We start from the raw sequence: 24,525 nt of genomic DNA, 5'->3' as shown, positions 1-24,525 counted from the left end.
TCGTATTTTATGCGAATTAGTTAATTTTAACGAAATAATACATGCTCATAATTTACAGCCTCCAGCAGCAAGAATGTAGGTAGAAAGCGGGAAAAAAACAACAAACACCGTTCATGTAACATGTTAGTTTTGTTTTATAGTAAATTAATCCATTATTGAGTCACTCGATAATAAAATGTTAGTGAGGAAAAATGAATACCAAAAAACAAAAAAAGAAAACCTCCCGCCACTTGGTGGCACGCTGAACAGGCAATGCGCCACATTTCCACAACAGGTGTCGCACTTTGGTGACGTAACGAATTTGAGCGGAAGCAGCCCGAGATCCTCCGTGAAGGCGCCGCGACGAAGTCAAACATCAGTCGGGAACTCATTGAACTTGTTTCACGACGTTACCATGGGTCGCGAGTCGCGGTACGCCCGAGAGCATGTTTAATTCATTTTCTTTTTTTAAATTATGCATTCTTTTTTTTAAATCTTGTGATTTCAATTGATTTATAATGGTCCCACGGCGCTCTCTACCAAGATAATCTTAAATGCGAACGTTAGCATGCTAACTGCGCCGTCAACTACAAGCATACATTGCCCGCCAAGTCTCGCTCGCCTATGAACACAGTTTTCACACAATGGTTTCATGTTCGCCTTTAAACCACTATTGTGTTGATGTTTAGACATTACAGGAAGCGCTCGGCTTCTCCGCGGCGCTCCGGTAGCCGCTCGAGGAGTCGCTCTGCGGACAAACGCTCCAAAAAGGACGACCGGGACCGAAGCCGGAGGGAGAGGTCGCGCAGCCGAGACAGACGCAGGTCTCGCTCCCGTTCCCGAGACAGAAAGCGTGTCAGGTGAGGCTGAATGAATGACATTTGGATTTTCCACTCACCTGATGATCCGTCCATCCCTCCGTCCTTTTACAAGTGCATCCAATAGTAAAAAAAAGTTCTCCTGTACACGATATTGCCAAAAGTACTTGGGCGAAATCGCCATTGACAAATTGAACCATACACACCTTCAGATAGTGAACAGCCACAAATATTTTTTTTATTTATTTTCCTTCGTATATGCAGAACTTAAATACCAACTTGCCTACTTACATTTATTTGTTTTTCTTTCTTTGGAACTGTGCACATTAATCAACACAACATTGTAAATGCGCCGGATTTAACATAAACAGCAGTTTTCAGCCGTAGTCCCATGGCAGATTTTTTAATGGGGAAAAAAAAACTTTGCCATAAAGTGTCCTCATTTTTCTTCTGGGCAGACGTTCCAGGAGCAGGGAAAGGAGGAGATCCAGGAGCCGAGAACGCAAGAGGTCTAGCAGCAGGGGCCGAGCTAGGAGATCGCGCTCAGCCACCCCGAGCAAGAGCAAGAAAACTGATGAAAAGTCTGCCCTCTTCCCCGCCAAAAATACTGACATCACACTTTCAGTAAGTTCTAATTTGGACTTTGTTCTCTCTCTCTCGTCTTTGCAGGGCAAAGAGCAAAGAAAAGGAAAATCTTGATATTGTATCAGACCGGAAGAAAATTAAGGAGGAAAAGGAAGAGGAGAAAGTTGAAGATGTAAGTTTTGTGAGAAACCAAAAAACATTCTAGTATATGTCAACAAGTATTCCATAGCCTCGGCTCTATTTAAAAAAAACAAACAAACAAGCGTGGTTTCATGTGTTCCCACAGCAGCAAGACTTTGACCAGAACAAGCTGGAGGAGGAGATGAGGAAGCGGAAGGAGCGCGTGGAGAAGTGGCGCGAGGAGCAGCGCAAAAAGGCCATCGAAAACATCGGCGAGATCAAGAAGGAGCTGGAGGAGATGAAGCAGGGCAAAAAGTGGAGCCTGGAAGACGACGACGGTGAGCGCGGCGCGCGACGCCCACCGCGCGCCTGACCCCCGGTCGGCTCGTAACGCGGACGTCGTCGTTGCAGACGACGACGAGGACGTGCCTGTCCCGATGGAGGCAACCGAGGGGGAGGAAGAGGAGGAGGAGGAAGAGGCTCAAGACAAAGTGGAGGTCAAAGAAAGCGAGGTCAAGGAGGAAAAGATGGAGGAAGGCGAGAAGGACTCAAACGCCCCCGCCGAGAAGCCGGACGAGGAGGAGGAGGACGACATCGATCCGCTGGACGCCTACATGGAGGAGGTGAAGCAGGAAGTGAAGAAGTTCAACATGGGAGGCGTCAAAGGAAACGACAAGGTGAAGCCAATTTTTTTGTGTTTGATGGAGCCATTTTCGGCTCATTTTCTTCAGTAAGAAAAAGTCCGACCCCGGCACCAGTTTCAATAATTGTGAGCGTGTCCATCTTAACACAATTGAACGGAAGGTTTCAGTTCAGAGCAGCCATTTTGAGTGGGACGGTGTGCAAAGATGGATTGTTATTGGATTATTATGAAATTTATCTTATCAACAGAAGGGAGCAACAGTGACTAAAGTGGTGACGGTGGTGAAGACCAAAAAAGGACCTCCCACTCACAAGAAGAAGGGCGAGCTGATGGAGAACGACCAGGATGCCATGGAGGTGAGGTGACGACGTCTCTCTGGCACCGGCGATTTTTCTGCGCAAGTCAAAGAAAGCTAACGGGATCTCGCCAATGCAGTACTCGTCGGAGGAGGAGGAAGTTGACTTGCAGACGGCGCTGACGGGCTTCCAGACCAAGCAGAGGAAGATCCTGGAGCCCGTGGACCACGGCAAGATCCAATACGAGCCCTACCGCAAAAACTTCTACGTGGAGGTGCCCGATCTGGCCAGGATGTCCCCCGAGGGTCCGTACGTGGCGCCGGCTCCATTTTGAAAAAGTTTGGGAACGCAAACGATGCGAACGCGCCGGCGTTCTGTTTACAGAGGTGAACACGTACCGCTTGGAACTGGAGGGAATTACGGTGAAGGGGAAAGGCTGTCCCAAGCCCATCAAGACTTGGGTGCAGTGCGGCGTCTCCATGAAGATCCTCAATGCCCTCAAGAAGTCAGTAGGAATGCTGAAAAGAGATGGCTCCGACTCGGAAGCTCTCATTGGCCAACGCCGGACAGGCCCCGCCTTTTCGATCCAAAGTCGCGGATGCTACACTACATAGCATCATGCCCGCGGCGGACCGAATGCTTGCGATCGCTTCGTGATGTCAAGTCCATTTGAATCCGTCGCGTCGATGAGAGAAAGTGCGGAACGATTCCAAAATGGAGCGCCGTGATCGAATCAACGTTTGAATTCTCCGGCGTTGGCCACGAGGCGGTTAAACGAGTCCGGCCAATCGGGTTAGAAGTCAGCGTCGGTCGACAGCCGCGTGAGCGTTTGCAGCCACACTTTGAGGGGTCGTTCACATTGCGCGATGATTTCTTTCCAAATTCTTACTCGCCCTCATCATAGGCAGAGCTACGAGAAGCCCACCCCCATTCAGGCCCAGGCCATTCCCGCCATCATGTCGGGTCGCGACCTCATCGGCATCGCCAAAACGGGCAGCGGCAAAACCATCGCCTTCCTTCTGCCCATGTTCAGACACATCATGGACCAGAGGCCTCTGGAGGAAGCCGAGGGCCCCATCGGTAAGAGACACCCCCCCCCCCAACCCCCAGCGGTGTAGAAAACGGAGAGGAGAAACCCGGGCGTGTCGCTGTTCTCCCCCCAGCTGTGATCATGACGCCCACCAGAGAGCTGGCCCTGCAGATCACCAAAGAGTGCAAGAAGTTCTCCAAGTCGCTGGGACTCAACGTGGTTTGCGTCTACGGGGGCACGGGGATCAGCGAACAGGTAAAACGCGCCCCCCCCCATCTACAAAAACAAAACCGGCAAAAAGCTCGCGGCGCTTAACCGGACTCCCCGGGGGGGACCGTTCGTTTGCCAGATTGCCGAGCTGAAGCGAGGCGCCGAGATCATCGTGTGCACGCCGGGAAGAATGATTGACATGTTGGGCGCCAACAGCGGTGAGTGCTGCCATGTTTTCATTGCCGATAAATACCGGGAGGGTTTTTTTTTTTTCGGTGCATCGCCGATCAGACAAATTTTGAACGAGAATAAACCAAAAAAAAAGCAGGTAGGTGCCCCCCGGTCCGCTTTTAACCGCCAGACATGGAAACGCGTTGCATGCATGTCGCCGTCTTGCCAATGTGCGCGTAAGATGGCAAAGTGCCACAAGTACCTGCGCTTTTCTCATCGTGCTTTTCTGGCTTCCACACATGCGAGGTAATCTGTGCTGTTCCCCTTCTTTGTAGGTGAAAAGCCGTACGGGTCACATAAATGCTTGAGCGGGGGGCTCCGTTCCGTCTCTTGTTTTGTATCTCGAGACGCTTTTCTGACTTTTTCAGGTCCCTCGCCAAGATGGTACGCAAGACGAGATAGACCACAAAAAAAAAAAAAAAAAGAGTCACATTTTTTAAAAAGTTGCTACACTCGCCACCGTAAAATAGTCCACGCCGCATCGCTTTTGGCAGAATTCGCCAGCTTTCGCCGCTCGGCTGACGCGTCTCTCTCTCTCTACCTGGCAGGTCGCGTCACCAACCTGCGCCGGGCGACGTACGTGGTGCTGGACGAGGCGGACCGCATGTTCGACATGGGCTTTGAGCCGCAGGTGGGCGCCGTACGTACACTCGAGCGCGCGCGTCGTTCCAAACAATTAGCGACGATGCCGCTCCCGCGCCCAGGTCATGCGCATCGTGGACAACGTTCGTCCAGACCGGCAGACGGTGATGTTCTCCGCCACCTTCCCCAGAGCCATGGAGGCTCTGGCTCGGAGGATCCTGGCCAAGCCGCTGGAGATCCAGGTGGGCGGGCGCAGTGTGGTCTGCTCTGACGTGGAGCAGCACGTGGTAAGTGTCCCAAAGAGTTGATGAATTTTCGAGTGGCTCTTTCATCCACCTTCTTAAACGTGAATTTGTCACGTTGTAATTGGATCATCGGCGGTGGTAAATCTTTTTTTTTTTTTCTGCAGCTGGTGATCGAGGAGGACCAGAAGTTCCTGAAGCTGCTGGAGATCCTGGGCCACTATCAGGAGAAAGGCTCGGTCATCATCTTTGTGGACAAGCAGGAGCACGCCGACGGTCTCCTCAAAGAGCTGATGAAGGCCTCGTACCCCTGCATGTCCCTGCACGGAGGTAACCGCCCAAGCCGCTTCGGCCCCGGCCTCCGCGCCGCCCAACCACTCCGTCCTTCTCACGCCACTTTTTGCGCTCAGGCATCGACCAGTACGACCGCGACAGCATCATCAACGACTTCAAGAACGGCGCCTGCCGCCTGATGGTGGCCACGTCGGTGGCGGCGCGAGGCCTCGACGTCAAGCAGCTCATCCTGGTGGTCAACTACAACTGCCCCAACCACTACGAGGACTACGTGCACAGGGCCGGACGCACGGGCCGGGCGGGCAACAAGGTCCGTTCCCCGTCCCCCCCCAAAAAAAACCTGCAGTGGGGCGGGGCTTCACTTGCCATCCCGTTTCATTCCAGGGATACGCCTACACCTTCATCACGGAGGACCAGGTCCGATACGCCGGCGACATCATCAAAGCTTTAGAGCTGTCGGGTTCTCCCGTCCCGGCCGATTTGGAGCAGCTGTGGGCCTCCTTCAAGGACCAGCAGAAAGCGGTAAGACCAAAGCAAAGCGGGGGGAAAATCGGGACCTTTCCCAACCTTTTCTCGGTCCGCCCGCCGTCGCAGGAGGGCAAGTCCATCCGGAGCAGCAGCGGCTTCTCGGGCAAAGGCTTCAAGTTCGACGAGACCGAGCACGCCCTGGCCAACGAGAGGAAGAAGCTGCAGAAGGCGGCGCTGGGACTGCAGGATTCCGACGATGAGGAGGGCGCTCTGGATGTGAGGAACTCAAATGTGTTGTCAACGGGGACGCGCATTGGAAGCGTTCCGCCTCCACTCGCGATCACCACCTTGACGTCCAAAGTTGTCTCCTACACGGATGGATTCCCTTTCAGATCGAGGAGCAGATCGAGAGCATGTTCAACTCCAAGAAGCGCGTGAAGGACCTGATGGCTCCCGGAGCCGGGTCGGGCGGGGGCGGCTCGGCGGGCGCTTCGTCCGGCTCGCTCAGCGGGCTCTCGGGGCTTGGACCCACGTCCGCCGGGAACATCCAGAAGCTGGAGATGGCCAAGCGGCTAGCTCTCAAGATCAACGCCCAGAAGAACTTGGGAGCTGAAGCTCAGGTATGTGAAGAAACTGCTTGCGACATGTGGTCAAGTCAACTCCGTACTAGAAAGCAAATATAGAGGACCCCGGCATATTTGTACATTTATGTACGCCCGCCCCCCAGGACGTGATGCAGCAGGCCACCAACGCCATCCTGCGCGGCGGCACCATCATGACGCCGTCGGTGTCGGCCAAGACCATCGCCGAGCAGCTGGCCGAGAAGATCAACGCCAAGCTCAACTACACGCCGGTGGAGAAGCTGGAGGAGGAGCGGCAGGCGGCCGAGCAGTCCGAGACGGTCAAGCGCTACGAGGAGGAGCTGGAGATCAACGACTTCCCGCAGGTCAGTCGGGCGGGCCGGCTGGCGCACGGCTCGCGACCGCCTTCGCGTTCATGTAATATTTTGATTGATGGATTAATTTACCATCATACGCCTGCCCAAATGTGCTGTTCCGCAGACGGCCAGGTGGAAGGTAACGTCCAAGGAAGCCCTGCAGAGGATCGGCGAGTACTCGGAGGCCGCCATCACCATCAGAGGGACCTACTTCCCTCCGGGCAAGGAGCCCAAGGAGGGCGAGCGCAAGATCTACTTGGCCATTGAAAGTACGTATTTGCACTTTAAATACAGCTGGGCCACCATCCATCCATCCATCCATCCATCTTCTACCGCTTATCCGGGGCCGGGTCGCGGGGGCAACAGCTTTAGCAGGGAAGCCCAGACTTCCCTCTCCCTAGCTACTTCTTCCAGCTCTCCCCGGGGGATCCCGAGTCGTTCCCAGGCAAGCTGGGTGACATAGTCTCTCCAGCGTGTCCTGGGTCTTCCTCGGGGTCTCCTCCCGGTGGGACATGCCCGGAACACCTCACCAGGGAGGCGTTCAGGAGGCATCCGAATCAGATGCCCAAGCCACCTCATCTGGCTCCTCTCGATGTGGAGGAGAAGCGGCTCGACTATTTCGTTTTTTTCCCCCCTCCAATTGTTGCGTCGTTGTTGCTTACCTGTTTAAAACGAAGACCCCGCTGATGCGCACTGCTTACATAAACGGCAGAGTTGAGAATTAGGGATTTGGTCATGATATTTACCGAGTCTCCCAGAAACATATTTTCTACCAGCTAAGGAGCGAAATGTCTTGACTTAAATTCAGATTTTTACCGTCGTGGTGTCAGAGACGATGTGGATTCTAAATGGTGGTTTCATTTCTAGGCGCAAACGAGCTGGCTGTGACGAAAGCCAAAACGGAGATCACACGTCTTATCAAGGAAGAACTCATCAGATTAGTAAATAACATTTTAATGACTCGTCTTGTTGTTTTCTTGAACATTTACTCATTAGAAAATATTTTCTTTTGCAGCAAAACTCCTACCAGCCGACCAGCAAAGGACGATACAAAGTGTTGTAAAGGAGACTTGCTTGTCATCAAAGAATATTTGGTTGTGTTTTTTGTTTTGTTTTTTAATAATGCTTTCTTCCCAGCCTATATTTTTGCAGGTTTTTCATTGGTGGTAATTATACATATAAATACCTCCTAGCTCCAAATCCACAAGTCATCACCGAATCTTTCCATGGATTTTCCATGACTTTACCTTTTTAAATAATTTTTTTAAACCCCTTCACCCCCCCTTAATAAATCATAATGTTGGTGAGGGCGTTTTTTTTCTTTTCATTTCATTTGTATTAATATATGTGTCTGCAATGCAGACTGCATTTTCCATTATTTAAGAGTCTACTTTGTATATTATTCATCAGTGGTGGCGCACACTGGTGTTAATCTAGGCGTCTAAAACCCGGGTTGCGATTGAAATGCATCAAAACAGTATAACGGGTGAACAATACGGTTAGTTTTGCGCCAATTGGTGTCTCTAAATTTTGATTTTTGACGTAAAAATGGAAATTTATGGGTAGATGATACGGCGTCCACTGTGGGGACGAGGAAGGGGGCGGGGAAGCAAGAAAGCTTCCTTCCAAAAGGTCTCCGTTCTGCGCATGCGCACATGGCATCGCTCTCGCCGCTTATTAATTTTTCATGGAAAATGGCTGCGTTTCTAGTCTAAAGGCGCGGAAGCAGCAGATTCGGGAAAAAAAATACAAGATAACCATCCTTATTTTCTAGTCACAGTTCACGTGTTAGCATTTGAAACCAAGGCTGTACGATGCGGTGACGCCTCCCCCCCCAGAGGCAAGAAGAAGAAAAGCGGTGTCGTGAAGGGGCAAAAAAATGAACCCGTTTGCGCTCTGAAGGATGAAAAATCTTTTTTTTTAATGACTTATTCCTTAACTATTTACGCGCGGACCTCGGACGACCATTAACCTAAGGTATGAATGTCATCATCTAAACAAGTGCTAATTGTGAACACGGGTGTTTTTATTATTTATATCTTGGCTTTTAAACACTAGCATTGATGCTAACGCTTGTCTTAAAAAAAGAAGAAAAAGAACCATTGTACGCTGCTCGCCGTTTCGTCACACAAGATGCCAGAACCGAGAGCGGTGCGCCGCGGTTTGGATTTATTTTTTTCAATTTATTTTTCATATTTTTGTGAATGAGTTTCACCCACACACTAAAGATAAGTAGGAATAGAGTCCTGCACACACCTCCCGGTTTACCCATCGCTCACTCTGCTTGTTTATCTTGCTGCTGAAATGATTAAGAAGCTCTTTGTGTCCTTCTCTCGATGTTATTTAATGTCGAAAGTGCTCGCACAAATCAAAGAAAAAGTTTGGACGAATTTTCCTTTCTGTTGTTTTTAAGTTGTCATGTTTTTAAAAAAAAACATCCCTAACCTAGCCGAGGCACACATTACCCATTCAAAAAAAAATTCACAGCATCAACCAAAGAACATGTTCACAAATGGGCGGTTCATAGCCAATCCATACCTGTTGAACTATTAGACGCTCGTCCCCACATAAATGTATATACCATGTCTTGCTACACATTCATCCAAATAGCATACACAATATTTTTTATTTTATGCAAAACGTGATGTTACATGAATATGTCAACGTGAATGTCCTTGTACAGGCTAGGAGTATGATTAATTTTCCTGTACATGTTCAGTGCACACTGCAGAGAATGTGGAATGAATGTCCAATGTGACAATCTTGCTAATCCACAAAAGCAGTTCATTGAAGTCATTTGAGTCAATTCAACTCGGGGGATGTTGGTGAGTATGTGCCACTTTGTTTTATGCCGTCAACAGCAATGTGTTTTTTAATCCTATTTAAAATCCCCGTCCCCCCCCCAAAAAAATCCCTTCGCTTTCTCCCGCAACCCGTTTAGGCAGCAAACTGGATGTTGTCCTCTGCTTGTTGTAGTGAGCTCCCCATTGCTATAAAGTGACATGAATTATTCAGACAAACATTCCTCACGATGGACTAAATTCTCAATAGAAAAAAACGTTTTCAGTGAATGATGCGCGACTAACCAGCTGTGCTGGCCCCACACAGAAGATGATGCGCCAGGTGACGAGCGGCGACTTCTGCATGAACGCCAGGCCGTCATGCCTGGCCGAGGATGCCCACCACCCCGCCGCACACTTTGACCTCTGCCCCACGCAGCCCAACAAGTTCTACCCACCTCCGCCGCCGCCTTCGTCCGTCCAAATGACGCTGGCGTCCATGGCGGCGCCCGGCCCCGGGCTCAAGCCCATGGCGTGCCCCCGACAGGAAGTCCTGGGCCCCGCCAAGCTCCCTGCCGGCAAAAGCGGCGACCCGGCGGCAGCGGGGGACAACGGTAAGAAGAAGAGCAAAGGAGGCGGCAAGACGGGGCGGCGCGGTCGCCCGCTGGGCACCACCAAACTGGCCGGCTACCGGACCAGCACGGGACGCCCGTTGGGCACCACCCGCGCCGCGGGATTCAAAACCAGCCCCGGCAGGCCGCTGGGCACCACCAGGGCAGCGGGCTACAAGGTGAGCCCTGGGCGGCCCCCCGGGAGCATCAAGGGTCTCTCCCGCCTCAACAAACTGCCGTACGGCGGCGCGTGCAGCGGAGCCGCTTTCCCGTACCCGCTCGCGCACAAGGAGCTCGTCTGCGAAGCCTCCTGCAAGGACAAGACCCCCACGGAATGAGGTAACCCCCCTTTTTTTAAGATGATGGATTTTTTTTTCTTCTTTTTTAATATATAAATCCGCTTCCCCGGTGTCTCTTTTCTATTATCTCACAAACGATATTTCTACACACTCCCAATGGGGAATTGAGGAAAAAGACACTTGTGCAAGAGCGCCCCCTGTGAAGGCACCACGAACGTTGCCTTCAACAGTTTAGGACGCTCCAATGGTGGAGTTCGAAACGGAATCCGTCATTGATCGACTTTGCATGATGTGACAGTTTGGTGATCCGCGGGCGTGGCTCCATGTAGCTTTTTTTTGGGGGGGGGGTGTTGGTCCAGTGTGAGTGTGTGTTCACCTAATGACAATACAGAGTCTCCCCGCATATTTGTGTCCACAGATGTATCCGTTATAAATGAGGAAAAAACCTATTTGGTGTTTTTGTGATCAGGCCATAGCCATGTCTAATTTAATAGTATCGCTTTGGTGCCAACCACAGTCAACCCGCCTCCATGGCAGGGGTTCCGCTCTCGACCAATAACAGGATACGGCATCATAGAGATACTCGACTTTGGCATAATTTTGGAACTCAACTCGGCTGTCTTTATAGAGCACTTTAAAACATTCATGGCCAAGAGCAATATATAAAACCCAAATATTGTCCCAACGGTGTACTGATCCCTTTTGTAAGGTAATCTATAAGTCAATATAACTTCGCATCTGACAATATACATCAAGTATCGTGTCCAAAAATGCACATTTGAAAGTTCAAGTCCAGCATCAAAAGCGGGACCAAAGATGATCTTCAACAAAAAAACGAGGTCATCTAGTGGCCAAAATGTTGAATTACATCCACAATCTGCCGGAATGCACACGCTACAATTTTAAATAATGATGTCCTCAGAAACTTTTTTTGTACTTTACTATTGCATTAATTATATTTATTGTAAAAATAAATTATATTCTTTTTTTTTCCTTTTCCCCCTCCCCAGTTCCCAGACTTGCTCCCAAGTGTGTTTTCATGCTCCAGTGTTAGGGCTTGAACCCGCTTGTCGACGACACAGCGACGTTGAAATCTTTGAGCTGACTAGACTCTAATCGTGTTTTTTTTTTTTTTCCCTTCATCTCATCCTTCAATCGGCCAAGTTGCAAAACAATTTTGTGCAACCCACACTAAGGACCATAAATGCAGTTTCATTAATTAGGACATCATTGTTGACATTTTATGATTATTTTTTTAATCTAGAACTCAGTGCTGACATGACGAAAGTGCAAAACTGGCCCATTGGGGCCCCTTTCACGTTGGTCAGGAGTCCAAAAATGTTCCATTTGGTGCAATAATCTTGTCACGTCTTTCATACTAGACAATGTTTTTAGCAGTATTATTGCGCTCGTGTTTTGAGAAATGTGTGTTGCGTGTTTGTGTGGCACCTCTGGACCAAAGAATATGAATGATGTCATTCATTTCGGCAACACAAAGAGAATAAAAAGCACTTCACGCCTGACGTTTTATTAGGCGCAGAGGTACCTAATGGAGCGGCTGTAAAACATTCTGTAAATATACCTCACGTTTAATTAGTTTGTCTTCTTACTACTTTTTTTAATGCTCTTCTTTTCCAAAAACCTTTTTTTCACTTTATAGGAATCTAAATATTGTATAATTTTATTTTTTTGTCCTAGTTTCACAACTTTTTCAGTTTCCCCTTTTTGGCTCATCATTCACTCCCCAAATTATGGTGTTTAAATTTTTTTTTTTTTTTTTACATTTCTTAAACAGTTGATTTGATGGCCTTGCATGCGGAAAAGAGATCCACAGTTCTCAATGCATTTTATTTTTCAGCTGGAAGAACGGTAAAACTCAATGAGCACGCTCACCCGGGGCCTGCTGTTGGCCACAGCTCACGCCCAGACACAATTGCAAAGGGACTACCGCTCAGATGTCCTTGTCATTCATGAACAAGTCAACAAAAGTCACCCACGAGCGCATATGGTCGTGGTGTTCCGACATTGGGGGAAATGAAAGGTGCAAAGAAGTGGCTGTGGGGTTGCTATGATAACTTTCTCATGCAACTAAGCCGAAACATAAGGCCATTTTCTTCAATAGAGACGTGATTTTGTAAGCAAACGTTGATATGAATGGACTGTGCTTGGTTTGAAGTCATTTTTCCTCTCGCTGCCGTCATCAATATAACATCAAGACATGTAAATAATGTCGACACGGTTCGGTGAAAAAAAAAACAAAAACAACTTTGTCTATATAGTTGTTCATTTTAGTCCTGCATGGTTGTTGTGGAATGTCCAAAAGTTGTGTAATAAAGACGACACTGACACTTTTTTTTCTCCCTTTCTCTTTTTATTGCTTATGCTGCCGTTGTAAATATTAAACAAAAGAAATTTCAGTATAATTTCAATGTTTAAAAATGCCACGACATGATGGGAAACCATTTTTGAATAATAAATCACAAAATAATTATGAATTTAAGTGAAAGGGGGTTGGTAAAAAAAGTGCTGTATATATTTTTTTACTTTACTTTTATGACTTCATGTATGACCATATTAGAAAATGTCTTCCCCCAAATGACTTGTTTCTCGTTTTTTTAGAGTGTATATCTAGCATTTCCGTCAAATTATTACCGGATTCTTTAAATTTTAACGGGTGGGGCGTAAAATGTCCTCCGATTCTAGAATGACACAATTATAGATTTGTATGTAGAGTACTGTACAAGGTTTGTCATTGCCAGTATGCACTAAAAGTTATAAAACATGTTAAAAATATTAATTAAATCCGGGGTTTTCAATGATTAGTTTATTGTTGGATATTGATCCAAGACGTGTTAATCGAATTGAAAAAAAAGAAACCAAATAATTTCGCTTCAAACGAGAATCCGTCCACAACCGGATGTTGGGAGACGGTGTCACATTTTAGGTCGTCCGCTGTCGGGCTCCTAAACCAAGTTCCGCTTCGCTAAATAGTAGCCTTCGATCTCGCCAATATGTCATAACTGTAGCGGCACGCAGCTGTGACCCATTTCTGAAAGAAACATGTCGAGGACTGTTTCGGCGACGACTTTTAAACTGTCTTCAATGTTATTGTTCGTTTGGGTGTTGAGCTTTCGGCCGGCGACATCGCAGGGTAAGTGACGGCGAGCTTAGCTTAAGACGTGACGCTTCGGATGGCAACTTAACGCTTGTGATTCCGCACAAATTATTCATTGAATCGCTTAGTTGCCGCGACGTGTAATGTGCGTTTGCGTCTAACAGTCTTGGGAATCAGTCGTCACTGGACACATTGGGCATAAACTCGGTTGAACGCTCAGGTTTTACAAACCGGGTGTAAACACATCTCAAAGATGGAATAACTATGTCGGAAATTCATTCATTTGATTCCATTTGTGATCGAATCCCTAATTGACATCCAAAAATTGTTGTAATTGCTGATATCAACGGTTCAAAAATGGTAAAAGTACCATAAAACGGAGTTGAATTGAACTGAAAAGCGTCAATTGGTAACTTTATAAAGAGCAAACCTCAAACAAGGCAGGCATTGTTGGACAAGCAATCAAAAAGTGAACTTTCTGTAATGCAATGAACGAGCCTTGCCGCGAGTCATGAAAAGCGATGATGGCCAAGCATTATTTACCATGACCCTTTAAACCCAGAGGGCGTCCCTGAACTTGCGGAGGGCGAGGATCCGACGTTCCTCAAGCGTCAGTTCAAAACGGCCGAGATGGCCGATGCCGTGATGGGTAGCGAGGCCGCCATCGACCCGTCCGACATGGAGTCTCTCTTCCCCAAGAACGTCCAAGACGCCCGGTCGGGCTTCTCGCCGCCTTGTGACGACGGTGCAGAGTGTCCCCCCGCCGAGGACGAAGATGCCGAGATGTCTCAGCAGGTACCACGAGATGTCCTCGGTCACACGTGTGGACGTGTTGTGATGATTACGGTGGCGTAGGTGACATTGGAAATGGTCCACGCTCCCGCCGCCGAGGAGAAGAACGCAGAGGCCGCCAAGACCTTCAAGGTCAACTGCGACCAGAGAAACGTCAGCAGCGTGGACACCTTGGCCGTTAACGTCCTCAACGCATCGCAGGTAACGCGCCTTAGCTGCGCACACTGCAACACTTTTCAGCGCTTATGAAAAGTCCACACAACCTCAAAAGGGTGACTTTGGTGTTCCCTTCAGGACCTGATGGAGTTCTTGAGCGTCAATGGCAGCGAGTGCTCCGTGGTGCTCTTCTTCACGGCCTGGTGCCAATTCTCGGCCGGCCTGGCGCCGCACTTCAACGCGTTGCCTCGGGTCTTTCCTGCCATGCACTTCCTGGCCCTGGACGCCTCAACGCACAGCAGGTGACCGCCGCCAACGCGACGCGGCCGCCTGTCTTCGGTGTCGGCGAGAATGCGGAGTAAACGGCTGGAAAACAGTTGGTGCAGTTCTATTCATATCCTCTAGGGGGTGACAATGTGCATAACAAAAGGGCTGCCAGCCGCCAGTCAGAGTGAGTTAGTTATTTAGTGACAGTGTGTGCATAAAACAGTGTGTGTGTTTGTGTGAGTGAGTGAGTGAGTGAGTGAGTGAGTGAGTGAGTGAGTGAGTGAGTGAGTGAGTGAGTGAGGGGCAGTGACCGTGTGTTTGTGTGTACTGAGCGTATGTAAGAGTGTGACTGCCCCCTTCTGGAGGCATGCATGGATTCCTCTGACTAGCTTGATGAAAGGTGGCCGTTTCCGTGCCAATTCCAACACAAGCGAGCCAGAGCGTCAAAAGCCGCTCCGTGTGTTTCGCCAGCCTATCGACGCGTTTCGGGACGGTGGCGGTGCCCAACATCCTCCTCTTCCAAGGGGCCAAACCCATGGCTCGCTTCAACCACTCCGAGAGAACCCTGGACACGCTGGCCTCCTTCATTACCAACCAGACGGGTGAATACCGAATCAAACGGGCACATGTCCGAAAGCCACGTGCCCCCCCCAAAAAAATGACTCTGTCCACGCGCGCTTCTTCCCAAGGGTTGGAGGCGGGGCCGGAGAGAAACGTGACGGCGGCCGACCACCTGGGCCCGCTGGCCGGCGTGCCTGTCGCGGGTGTCGATTGGCTGCTGGTCTTCTCCGTGCTCTTCATCGCCAGCTTCACCGCCTACGGGATCCTCCGCGCCGACAGCATCCGCTGGCTCATCCCGGGACATGAGCACGAACATCAGGACTGACCCAAACGCCGCAGTGAACGGATGCTCCCCCTTTTTTTCACGATTGGTTTCACGGAGAACATTTCGAGTAAAGATGCTGCGGTGAGGCCGCTGAGCAAGTGTGTGAGACTTGGTCTGACTGGGGCGGGGGCCGCTCACAAAATAGCTTCACGCGGGTTCACCGCACACATGTACCGATTTTTACCCGTTTAACGGATTCTGCATTTGACGAGGAAAAAAACTGAGCATGTGTGGTCTCACTGCTCTTATAGAGCAGTGCCGCCGCCGCCCCCTCCTCCCTCCCTCAAGGACAATTCTTACGGCCCATTTGGCATCGGGCCACACAGAGTGATTGACGGCCGAAAATATGAGCATGACCCGGTCCCTTTTGGCCAAAAGCTTGGGGACTCCTGCTCCCTGTTAGTTTTTACATAACAATTTGGAGGAGCCCAACAATACGTTAATAAACAACAACGAAACCAGTGTGGGAGCTTGCGGGCATTTTGCATACTTAGTAACGGCAGTGGTCATTTTAAGCAGGCAGAGACGCGAACAGCTCCGGTGCAAAGTGAGGACTTGAGTGTGTGGCGTTGCGAGGGGGACAGAAGGAGTTGACGAGTGGCGGACGGCGGAGGAGGACAACCCGCGGAGCGCCACAGAATGTCCTGGTTAATATTTAGCCCAGCAGCAGTCAGCAGCCTTTGGCCCCGCACTCGGCTCGCGTTCACCGGCCTGAGCCTGTCTCATATCACCAGGAGCTCTACTAAAATGGTGAGTGAATTACAAGGTCGCGTCGCGTGGGTCTTTTGAATTATTAAGTATGCATCCGCGTGGTTCTGCTCTGACGTAATACTTCCTGTTCGACCCCCCGTCGGTAAAAGATGTTGAAACAAGGGAAACGCGTGAGGTCGAAAAAGTACTGCGAGTAAACACAATTTGAGACTGTTCTCGGGTATCGTATGAGTCGTCGTCCAAATCGGCTAATGTATGAGGTCAGGTGACTGAAATATTTCAACGTTTATTTGGTTGCGATGTCATCTGTGGGACCACTGGGAGTGTCTTGTACATATCTTTCTCTGCCGAGTTCTTTTTGTCACATCTTTACGACGCCGAATTGAATATCGAGTGATAAGATATAACAGAGCAGCCCCGATTGTTAAAAAAAATGTCAGAGCATTCATAATAATAACATTATTGTGCCTTTAAAATAGTCGGTCATTCATGATCATTAGTTCGTTGGTCCCAGCTTGCCTGTTGTGTCGGTTTTCATCATTGATGGCGCCGCACTGCCATCTCGTGGCTCCAGCGGGCATCGCACACACAAAGCATCTTTCTTGCCAAGTGTGTATTTACCAAAAACCTCCCGTTGTAATATGTGTTGTGTCAACATAACGTGCTAACTTGTGGTTTGTGCAGTCATCGGACTCCCATTGGCTTGCTCCGGCGGACCGGGACCAGCATGTGATGGAGTTGAGGGCCACAGGCTGGATGGAGGTGGAGGACCGTGACGCCATCTACAAGGAGATTCACTTTAAAACCTTCAACCAGGTGTGTTCGCTAAATTGCTCCCAAAAAATTATTTAGGGTATATATAGGGTAATATTGTTGCCTGTCAATTTATTTTTTTATTTATACAGTAGTTGAAGTATTATTTTACATGTACTTACGTGGCCATATCATTGCTGTAAAAACGGTTATATTCCGTAAAAGAAGCAATGCAAAGAATCAAGTTTAATGGGTGACATTTAAAGACGCACCCGAGATAAGCTAACACTATTGTCAAAAGAACAAAACAAAACACCCGAGTTGTATAAAATTTGGTGGGGCCGTTCAAGGCCGCTTAGCGGACTTCCTCTAATCCCGCCGCTTGTTTTAGCCCCTGAGAAGCGTGCCGTTTTCGCCCTTTTTACACTTCCCTGCTTTTGAAGTGGAGGTCGGCCTCCCCGCACGGGCTGCCTCCTCCTCTCCCCTTACCGCCGCATGTCGCCCCGCGTTAGGCTGACACGAGCCAGGTGGCCCTTCCTTTCGCAAACAAATCAAATTGGTTAAAAAGTTTCATCTGGCCATTGTTTAAAAGAAAAAAAAAATGCCCTCGCGGGCCTGGAGTTGTCCCAGTCTGGACAAATGTTGGCAAAGCTCATTATGAAATTAATTTTCATCAGGCATGCGGAGGCCTCGCTTTGCCCACAAAACAAAAGTTTGGGGGGGGGGGGGCGGATGACAATTCCAATTTGGCTGCGATGCGCAGAAGTACAACATGGAAGTTTAAGCCTCAGCCACAAATTCCACGGGCAGAATTTTTGGCTTGGAAACGGGAGTTTAGAACAGTCAGACATAGCTTTCCCCCGTCCCATTAAAACCACGGGAGGAGGATATTAGTGATGGGCAAAAAAACAAAAACAAAAAAAATGTGATGACAACCATAGATCTGGAAGAAGGAAAAGTAGCCAAAACAGTTTTGGAGTGTGGATGAAAAAATAAAATCATGACAAATGTCAAAACACCCCTTTGACCTTTGTGTCCATCTTCTCTTTAAAAAGGTGCCGTTTAAAAAATATTACATGCACCAAAATTCTTCTTCCACGCCGGGCCCTTCCAAATAGTTGTCAGGTGTTTTTTGTTTTGTTGTTGTTGTTTTTTTTAATTTGCGTACTTATTACATTCGATTGTAAGGTATTAATGACCGCCACCAAAGAAGCAACGCTTGCAATCACCCCCCCCACCCCCCACTAACTCCCTCCCCCAAAAGGAAATGTAATTATATTATATTATATATGTGTATATATATATATATATATATATATATATATACCGGTATACAAAATAAAAGGAGACTTTCCCTCAATGACCTTTAGGGGGCGTTAGAGCCGCACTCCCCATCAATAAAAGTGCTGCGTTTCCAGCTGGACTTGCTTGCTTGTCCCCCAGTTGATTTGTTTCCCTTCGATTTGAGCGAGTGGAAAGTGTCAGGCGGCGAGCGCCCCCCCCCCCCCCCGCCAGTAGCCCCCTTTTCCTCATCAGACCGGCCTTCCGAGAGGCGGCGTCCGCGGCGAGTGGAAACGTCGGGACGGGATGGCATCATGTGGTGTCGCGCCAGCTTCCTTTTGAAAAGTGCGTTGATGCGCTCACGTTGTTTAGCGACGCCGCCATCTGCTTCGCATTTGGCCGCGACTGTTTGCTTTGGAACGGACGCCGCACGCAAACTGCCGGGGATTACGCTCCTCGACGTAGGCAAGAGCGAGCGTGACTTTATTTGTTGATTGGCGGCATCCAAGATGGAACTGCTGGCAGTTTGATGTTTGTCGAGAAAGCCGTCCTATAGTCTCGGACTCGCTTTCATTCTTCTTCTTTCAGTAGCGCACCAAGAACATTTGGGGGGGGGGGGGGGATGGACACGACACGAGGTCCATGTGTCCATCATGACGAGATGCGCGGTCAAGTCTCGAGGACGCGTGGCCTCCAATTGAACAGGAAGTGGCTCATTTTGCTCTGCAGCGGCCATTTTGGGACCCATTTCTTTCCTTGCCCCCCCCCCCCTGCAAAGTTTGAAAAACATAGCCCTGTACCCCAGTTTCACTGATGCACACCAAAATTGCGCAATGTGCCTGTCATGATAGGATGCGCCAAAAAAAAATGCCCCAAACTGAACAGGAAGTCGGCCATGTTGTTTCGAAGCAGCCATTTTGAAAAGCCCCCCCGGCAGCACTAAGAGGAGAAACCTCATCGAGCAGGCCCGCCATTCCGTCGAAACTCGTTCTGACGAAGAGCAACACCATCTGTCCGTCATCTTCCGCAAATCGGGATTCTGCCTGCGAGCCGGCGAGCAGATGGGGAGTGCGGACTTTTGCTAACCGTCGGGTGCGCGATTGGCGTCCCGACAAGAATGTCGGCGCGGCGCAATCTGCATGCACTTAGTCCTGGCAAGGCGGAGCGGGCGCTCGTCTTAAGCCCCCCTTTTGGACGGCAGCGGCGGCGGAAAGCCGATCTGTAAATAACAGACATGTGTTCCTTCCAGGCGGCGGCGGCGGCGGCGGTCAGAGCGTCTCATCCCGTGTTGTGTGACAATCACGCCGTAATAGCTGCAAAATGGCCGATGGGGAGCCGGGCTGCGGCGCGGGGCTTGACGGGGGCGACTCTTGTGGTTCTGATTATTGGAGGAGGGGGGCCTGCCCAGCGTCACGTCAAATTAGCGCACTTTGACAGCTGCGCCGCCGCCGAGGGGGGGGGCCTGTAGCGCACCTGAAAGAAAGACTTTGGGATGAGCCCAAATGACGTCACGAAGGCATAAAAAACAAATCGGTAGCTCAGGGCTGACGGAATGTCATTTTGCAGATCTTAAAAGTTCAAATGAAAACTCGAATTTAAAAACGCACCAACGACATGATGGATGGAAATCATGAAAACAATTTTCATCTCTTTGAACCCCCCCCCCCCACCCCCCACCCAGCCCTCGCGTCCCGCCACTCCCACGACCGGCCCCGAGGGAGGAGGCCCGCGTCATCCGATTTCATTTGTACTTCGGGATTAGTGGACCCCCACCCACCTGGGACAAGCCCCCCCCCCCCCGTCATTTCTGTCTCCCAGCTCGTCTTCTCGGGCTTCAGGTTGCCTGGCACTTGTTCTTTTGTTTCACGTCGGACTCTCCTCTGAACCTGAGCCGCGCGCTCGGCTAGCGCGATGCTAGCTTAACAACCTCACCCTTCACGTGCTTTCGCGTCACGGCAACGCCGTTTGCGCAAAGCGCTAATCGCGTCTAGCGGATTAGCGCCGCGGAATTGTTCTTTGGTCTTCCGTGATCACAACCAGCGTACCCATTGCGACGCATTTGATCACGGCTAAAGTGGTAAAAAAGTTTCACGCGATGAATTTAAAACGACGACCGTGTAGCTCGGCGCAAGATGAGCTAGCGCTGTTGGCAATGTAGCGATGAAAGCGATGTGCAGGCGAGGTCACATTTAATCATCGGCTCGGTTTGAAAAATGTCAAGTGCAACAGCGATGGAAGTCGCAAACGACGGCGCGTGTTGCTAGCGTAAGAAGCTAGCTCACTAAGCTAAAGGCGGCTCTTCCGCTAAGCAAACAGGCCGTCGGCCGCCGCGGGGAGTTTTTTTTCCCCCCCTCCTTGAACAGGAAAGGCAGCGCTGGACCCGACGGGTTCGTCCCAGTTGAGCGAGGACAGCGGCTGACACGGCGCCGACACGAAGCAGACCCCCTCGGAGGCCAAATTGGTGGCAGCCGGGTCAAGTTGCAGAAAAAGGCCAATTAGTCCCAATTGATCGGCGCGGCTTGATCGCCAATTGGCCGCCAGGTCACCTTACGCCTTCGGACCGAAGCGGCTAGGAAAGAAGCCGCCCGCCCGCACGGCGTTTCCTGCGCGCGTCGGGCCGCTCGGCGATGTCAGGTGGCGCGGGGGGGGGGGCGGCCGCGTAAACAATGGCCTTTCAGTTGATCTAATTAGGCGGGGGAGGAAGTGTTTAGGGGCTTAATTGAGATTGCAGTGGGAAATTGCTCCGAAATGGGCCCGGACGGCCGGCGGGCGGGCGCGTTCCTCGCGGCCGGGCAGCGGCGAGGGATTTCGCTGGGGACTTTGTAGATAATTACAAGGAGCGTAATGGCCGCATGCGTGCTGATTGGAGAGCGCCACATGCCAAACGCCAAATAGGAAGCGTGTGTGCCTGCGCGTCGGGCTCCCAAAAGACTTAAAAAAAATTTTTTTTTGCACAGCGAGGAAGCAACCTGGTTGCAGGGAAGCGCTGTCCTCGTTTGGCTTTGCTTGACGTTTTTCTCCACAATTTACAAATGCGTCTTCAAAAAAGTTGAATTCGAGTCCGCTTTCAGTGGCGCTTTTTATCTTCAGCCTTTCATTTGAAATATTTCCAATTTTTTTATTTTTTATTTATTTATTTTGTACGTGTCACGACGTGGAAAGAGTATTTTTTTGTTTTTTTTCATGTTTTTCCACATAATTTGCAGTTCTTTATTTGGTTATTTGATGACAAATAGGGTAACTTTCTCAATCGGGTTTCTTTGTCTACTGTGCATTTATATTTTTAGACTTTTACATTTCAAGGCTTGCAAAGTTCCAAGTTATATTGAAATTAAAAAAAATATTTAGATGGAATTCACATCTCCATAAAAGCTCAAGATCAAGATCAAGCAAAAGGTTCAAAGCTGTCAGTGAAATTACCAAAACTCATTTCTCATCTGAATTTCCAGCACTAGATCCTGAAAATGTTTGAATATTTCTGGCCTCAGCCCCCCCACCCCGCCTATTTTATTTTTTTTTTCATTTTTGGTTTGCGACTGGTTTCAGGCATTCGGCTTCATGTCGCGAGTGGCGCTGCAGGCTGAGAAGATGAACCATCACCCCGAGTGGTTCAACACTTACAACAAGGTGACTGGTGACGATCATCGGCGCCCCCGTCGCCGTGGCGATATGACCTGACTGCAGACATTAATCATACTCCATAATTAAAAAAAAAAAATTAAATCTTTTCGTAATTTGTTTTCCATTTAAATGAATTGTGTGTGCGTGTGTGTGTGTGTGTTTCAGGTGCACGTGACGTTGACCACGCACGACTGCGGCGGGCTGTCCAAGCGCGACATCAAGATGGCCAAGTTTATTGACAAGGTCGTTCTTTCGATGTGAATTGTCCAAAAAAAAAAAAGCACGCTTGGAACCTCATACTGGTTGATTGGACTTAAGCTGGACTTTGGTTGTCGGGGATGCGGCAGCTTGCGACTGCCCGGATTCCACTTGATGACAATATTTCATCGAAAAGCTCCAGTCCGCAAAAACTGCGGACTGGAGCGTTTTGCAGGCTGTCAAGTGCCAAGCAACAGGTGGCGCTATAATTCAGAGTCGTCATGAGTAGTTCACTTTTTTGTAGTTGTATTGAATTGACCTTGTAGGTATGCGTTTTTATTTTAATTTAAATTAATTGTTTTTTTTCCTTTTATCATTTGAATCACTATTAAATTTTTACTTTTTAAATGTTATTTCTTTTCGTTTTCATGAATTTCCATTCATTTTATTTAGTGATGCTATTTTTTTGTTTTTTATATTGAAATAAAAAATGCATTTATATCTAGATAGCATGTAACAGGATATGGTGGGGGTGGGTGGGTTTAGGGGTGGGGGGGTCTGGAACTGATTAGTGGTATTTCCATTCCTTATTCATGACTTATGAGTAAAACTCCTAAATGAAGGTGCCATGGGACACTTGGGAATAAAGATGAAAGAAAATTTTCATTTTGTTCCCTTGCAAAGTACAAAGTTGACATGCGGGGACTCCCCACTCTGAGCTTTTCGGCATTGGGGTCATGTGACCCTCCTGAGGTCATGTGGCCCCTCCCCTTTCTCATTGGTTTCTCCAAGAAGCCTCCGGAAGCCTTCCACCACCTTTTGCCAGTGAACACAAGCTAAGGTAAGACAGCTCGCTCGCCCTTTTCCAAGTGGCTTGTGTCACAAAATTGTCTGCTTTCAAAATTTTGACCGGTGGCTGTTTTGTGAAAAAGAGGCAAAATTGAGGTCTGGATGCATTGCAGCCTAATTCCTTGCGACTAACATGATGCTATCACCTGTTTGTTTGTTTGACTGACCTGCGAGCGCAGCGGCCATTTTGTTTGCCACTTGGCTCCAGTGAAAAACCTTCCTGTGTCATATTTTTTTTGTAAAAAAGGATGACAATATAAGTATATTAAATGTACACAATCATTGTTTGTTTTATGATTATAAAGGGCCGACACCCCACCCGGCGGAGGCCAGTTTGAAAGCAGCAGCATTTGCGGTGGCGTTTGGTGAAACAAAATGGCCGACAAATGCTCTGCTAACTCTGAAACAAAATGGCCGACAAATGCTATGCTAACTCTGAAACTTAATGGCCGACAAATGCTATGCTAACTCTGACTGTAAACTTCCCCATTGTGGGACGAATAAAGTATATCTTCATCTTAATTTTTACACAAAAGAGTTGTGCACTCAAAGTTGAAAAGTCAGTTGACGTTTGGGCTCTGTAGAAAAATATCCTCTCAAATGTAAGCTCCAGAGGGACTCGGGAATATCGGAAAGAGTACAGACGCAGCAAGGTGGGTGTTCTTGTTGTTCGAATAGTTTAGTCGAGTAAGCCACCTCGAAATTTGGTGTGACGTAACGGAGGTCAGTCATTAGCTTCTGGTGCCAAGTAGCCTTGCGCACAACTTTCGGATAAATGTTGACGAGGGAAGTCCGAAGGCTTCCGGTATACAGAAAGCACAAAAAGATTATTCCGCGGTCAAACGTATTTGGAGTTAAAACGTTTAAATTGGCAGATTGTTGAATGGGCTTTGGTCGGAAAGCACCTTACGAATTAAAAAGGACGCGGGCAGGCCACCCTCCCGATTTTGGGGCTTTTGAGAATCATCATCATCAATACTGCAATCGGAGCGCTTGATTAGAGGCTAACTTGTGCGCTAAATGACGCGTTTGGGTTTCGGCGGAACCAGCCAGGACCGCGCGTGGGTGTGCGCGTGCAGCTGGACTTGAGAACGTGAACTCGGAAGGGGAGTTGCTCTCGTCTTTGGACGAAGCGCCCGCTTGAGGCCCAGCAGGTGGCCGCCACTCGGCGCTGCCGCTCGGCGCTCGGCGCTGCAGGCCCTCGCGTGTGCGTTTGGTGCGGCGAGCCAACTTTGGCTTTGGCCACCTCGGAAAATGTCACCGCTTGTGCGGAAAAGTTTGTCTTCTATTCTTGCGGTTGACTCCTCTCAGATGGTTTTGTCCCAAGTGTCGCCCACTTGTGGTGTTGTCGTTGACGCGGCGCGTGCGTGTGCGCGTGCCTGTGCGTTTTGTCCCGGTTTGTGCCTTCACCGAGCTCCCTTTTCTTCTCCTTTGCTGGTTCTTTTGTTTTTACCGAGCGACCCCTGCGGTTTGTGTCTCTGTCGGTGGGTGACTCGTGCTCCGGTTCCCATGATGCAGCCCCCCCCACCCACCCACCCACACACACACACACCCGGTGCACCAGTACCGCGCCCAGGTAAAGAATGTGATGCTTTTTCCACTGTTGGGACTTGTTGGGATGCACGCAGCACCCCCCCCCCCACACACACACTTTTTTGCAGGCAATCCCAAATCAAAAAATTGATTCTACATATTTGCTTACAATCTATGCGTCGACGCGTGTAATAGCAGCAATTCTGCTTTTTTGCTTATATCATGGAAAGTTGAGTAA

The 24,525-nt window shown here is 49.2% G+C and overlaps 4 protein-coding genes across 7 annotated transcripts; all 4 read left to right on the top strand.

Moving 5' to 3' along the window:
- Positions 1–274: 274 nt before the first annotated feature.
- LOC127587987 (probable ATP-dependent RNA helicase DDX46) lies at positions 275–7,742 on the top strand. The gene is made up of 23 exons (XM_052046469.1): positions 275–411; positions 669–839; positions 1,256–1,378; positions 1,467–1,554; positions 1,669–1,840; positions 1,914–2,179; positions 2,394–2,501; positions 2,581–2,746; positions 2,826–2,946; positions 3,346–3,521; positions 3,605–3,726; positions 3,821–3,899; positions 4,461–4,543; positions 4,617–4,781; positions 4,904–5,066; positions 5,147–5,340; positions 5,415–5,552; positions 5,625–5,774; positions 5,891–6,118; positions 6,226–6,444; positions 6,560–6,704; positions 7,303–7,376; positions 7,451–7,742. The coding sequence occupies exons 1-23, from the start codon at positions 395–397 to the stop codon at positions 7,496–7,498; spliced, it is 3,216 nt and encodes a 1,071-aa protein (XP_051902429.1). The 5' UTR covers positions 275–394; the 3' UTR covers positions 7,499–7,742.
- Positions 7,743–8,093: 351 nt separating this feature from the next.
- On the top strand, positions 8,094–12,477 carry LOC127588024 (UPF0461 protein C5orf24 homolog). 2 transcript variants are annotated; one of them, XM_052046517.1, is made up of 2 exons: positions 8,094–8,412; positions 9,544–12,477. In XM_052046517.1, exon 2 carries the CDS (start codon positions 9,547–9,549, stop codon positions 10,162–10,164), a length of 618 nt encoding a protein of 205 aa, XP_051902477.1. In that variant the 5' UTR covers positions 8,094–8,412; positions 9,544–9,546; the 3' UTR covers positions 10,165–12,477. The 2 variants fall into 2 exon arrangements, with proteins under 2 accessions (XP_051902477.1, XP_051902476.1); XM_052046516.1 differs by lacking the exon at positions 8,094–8,412 and adding an exon at positions 9,171–9,260.
- A 595-nt stretch (positions 12,478–13,072) lies between these two features.
- On the top strand, positions 13,073–15,435 carry LOC127588037 (thioredoxin domain-containing protein 15-like). The gene is given in 6 exon segments (XM_052046530.1): positions 13,073–13,280; positions 13,738–14,035; positions 14,096–14,233; positions 14,327–14,490; positions 14,927–15,057; positions 15,145–15,435. Coding segments are annotated over 6 exon segments (1,023 nt in total). The 5' UTR covers positions 13,073–13,185; the 3' UTR covers positions 15,342–15,435.
- Positions 15,436–15,892: 457 nt separating this feature from the next.
- LOC127588032 (pterin-4-alpha-carbinolamine dehydratase 2-like) lies at positions 15,893–22,199 on the top strand. 3 transcript variants are annotated; one of them, XM_052046525.1, is made up of 4 exons: positions 15,893–16,091; positions 16,737–16,868; positions 21,633–21,713; positions 21,873–22,197. In XM_052046525.1, exons 1-4 carry the CDS (start codon positions 15,981–15,983, stop codon positions 21,966–21,968), a joined length of 420 nt encoding a protein of 139 aa, XP_051902485.1. In that variant the 5' UTR covers positions 15,893–15,980; the 3' UTR covers positions 21,969–22,197. The 3 variants fall into 3 exon arrangements, with proteins under 3 accessions (XP_051902485.1, XP_051902486.1, XP_051902484.1); XM_052046526.1 differs by lacking the exon at positions 15,893–16,091 and adding an exon at positions 16,171–16,312; XM_052046524.1 differs by lacking the exon at positions 15,893–16,091 and adding an exon at positions 16,581–16,661 and having other exon boundaries at positions 21,873–22,199.
- The last annotated feature ends 2,326 nt before the right edge of the window (positions 22,200–24,525 follow it).

The sequence above is a fragment of the Hippocampus zosterae genome, chromosome 16 (genome assembly GCF_025434085.1).
Source record: "Hippocampus zosterae strain Florida chromosome 16, ASM2543408v3, whole genome shotgun sequence".
Taxonomy (NCBI): domain Eukaryota; kingdom Metazoa; phylum Chordata; class Actinopteri; order Syngnathiformes; family Syngnathidae; genus Hippocampus; species Hippocampus zosterae.
This window is presented reverse-complemented; position numbering and strand designations above follow the sequence as displayed.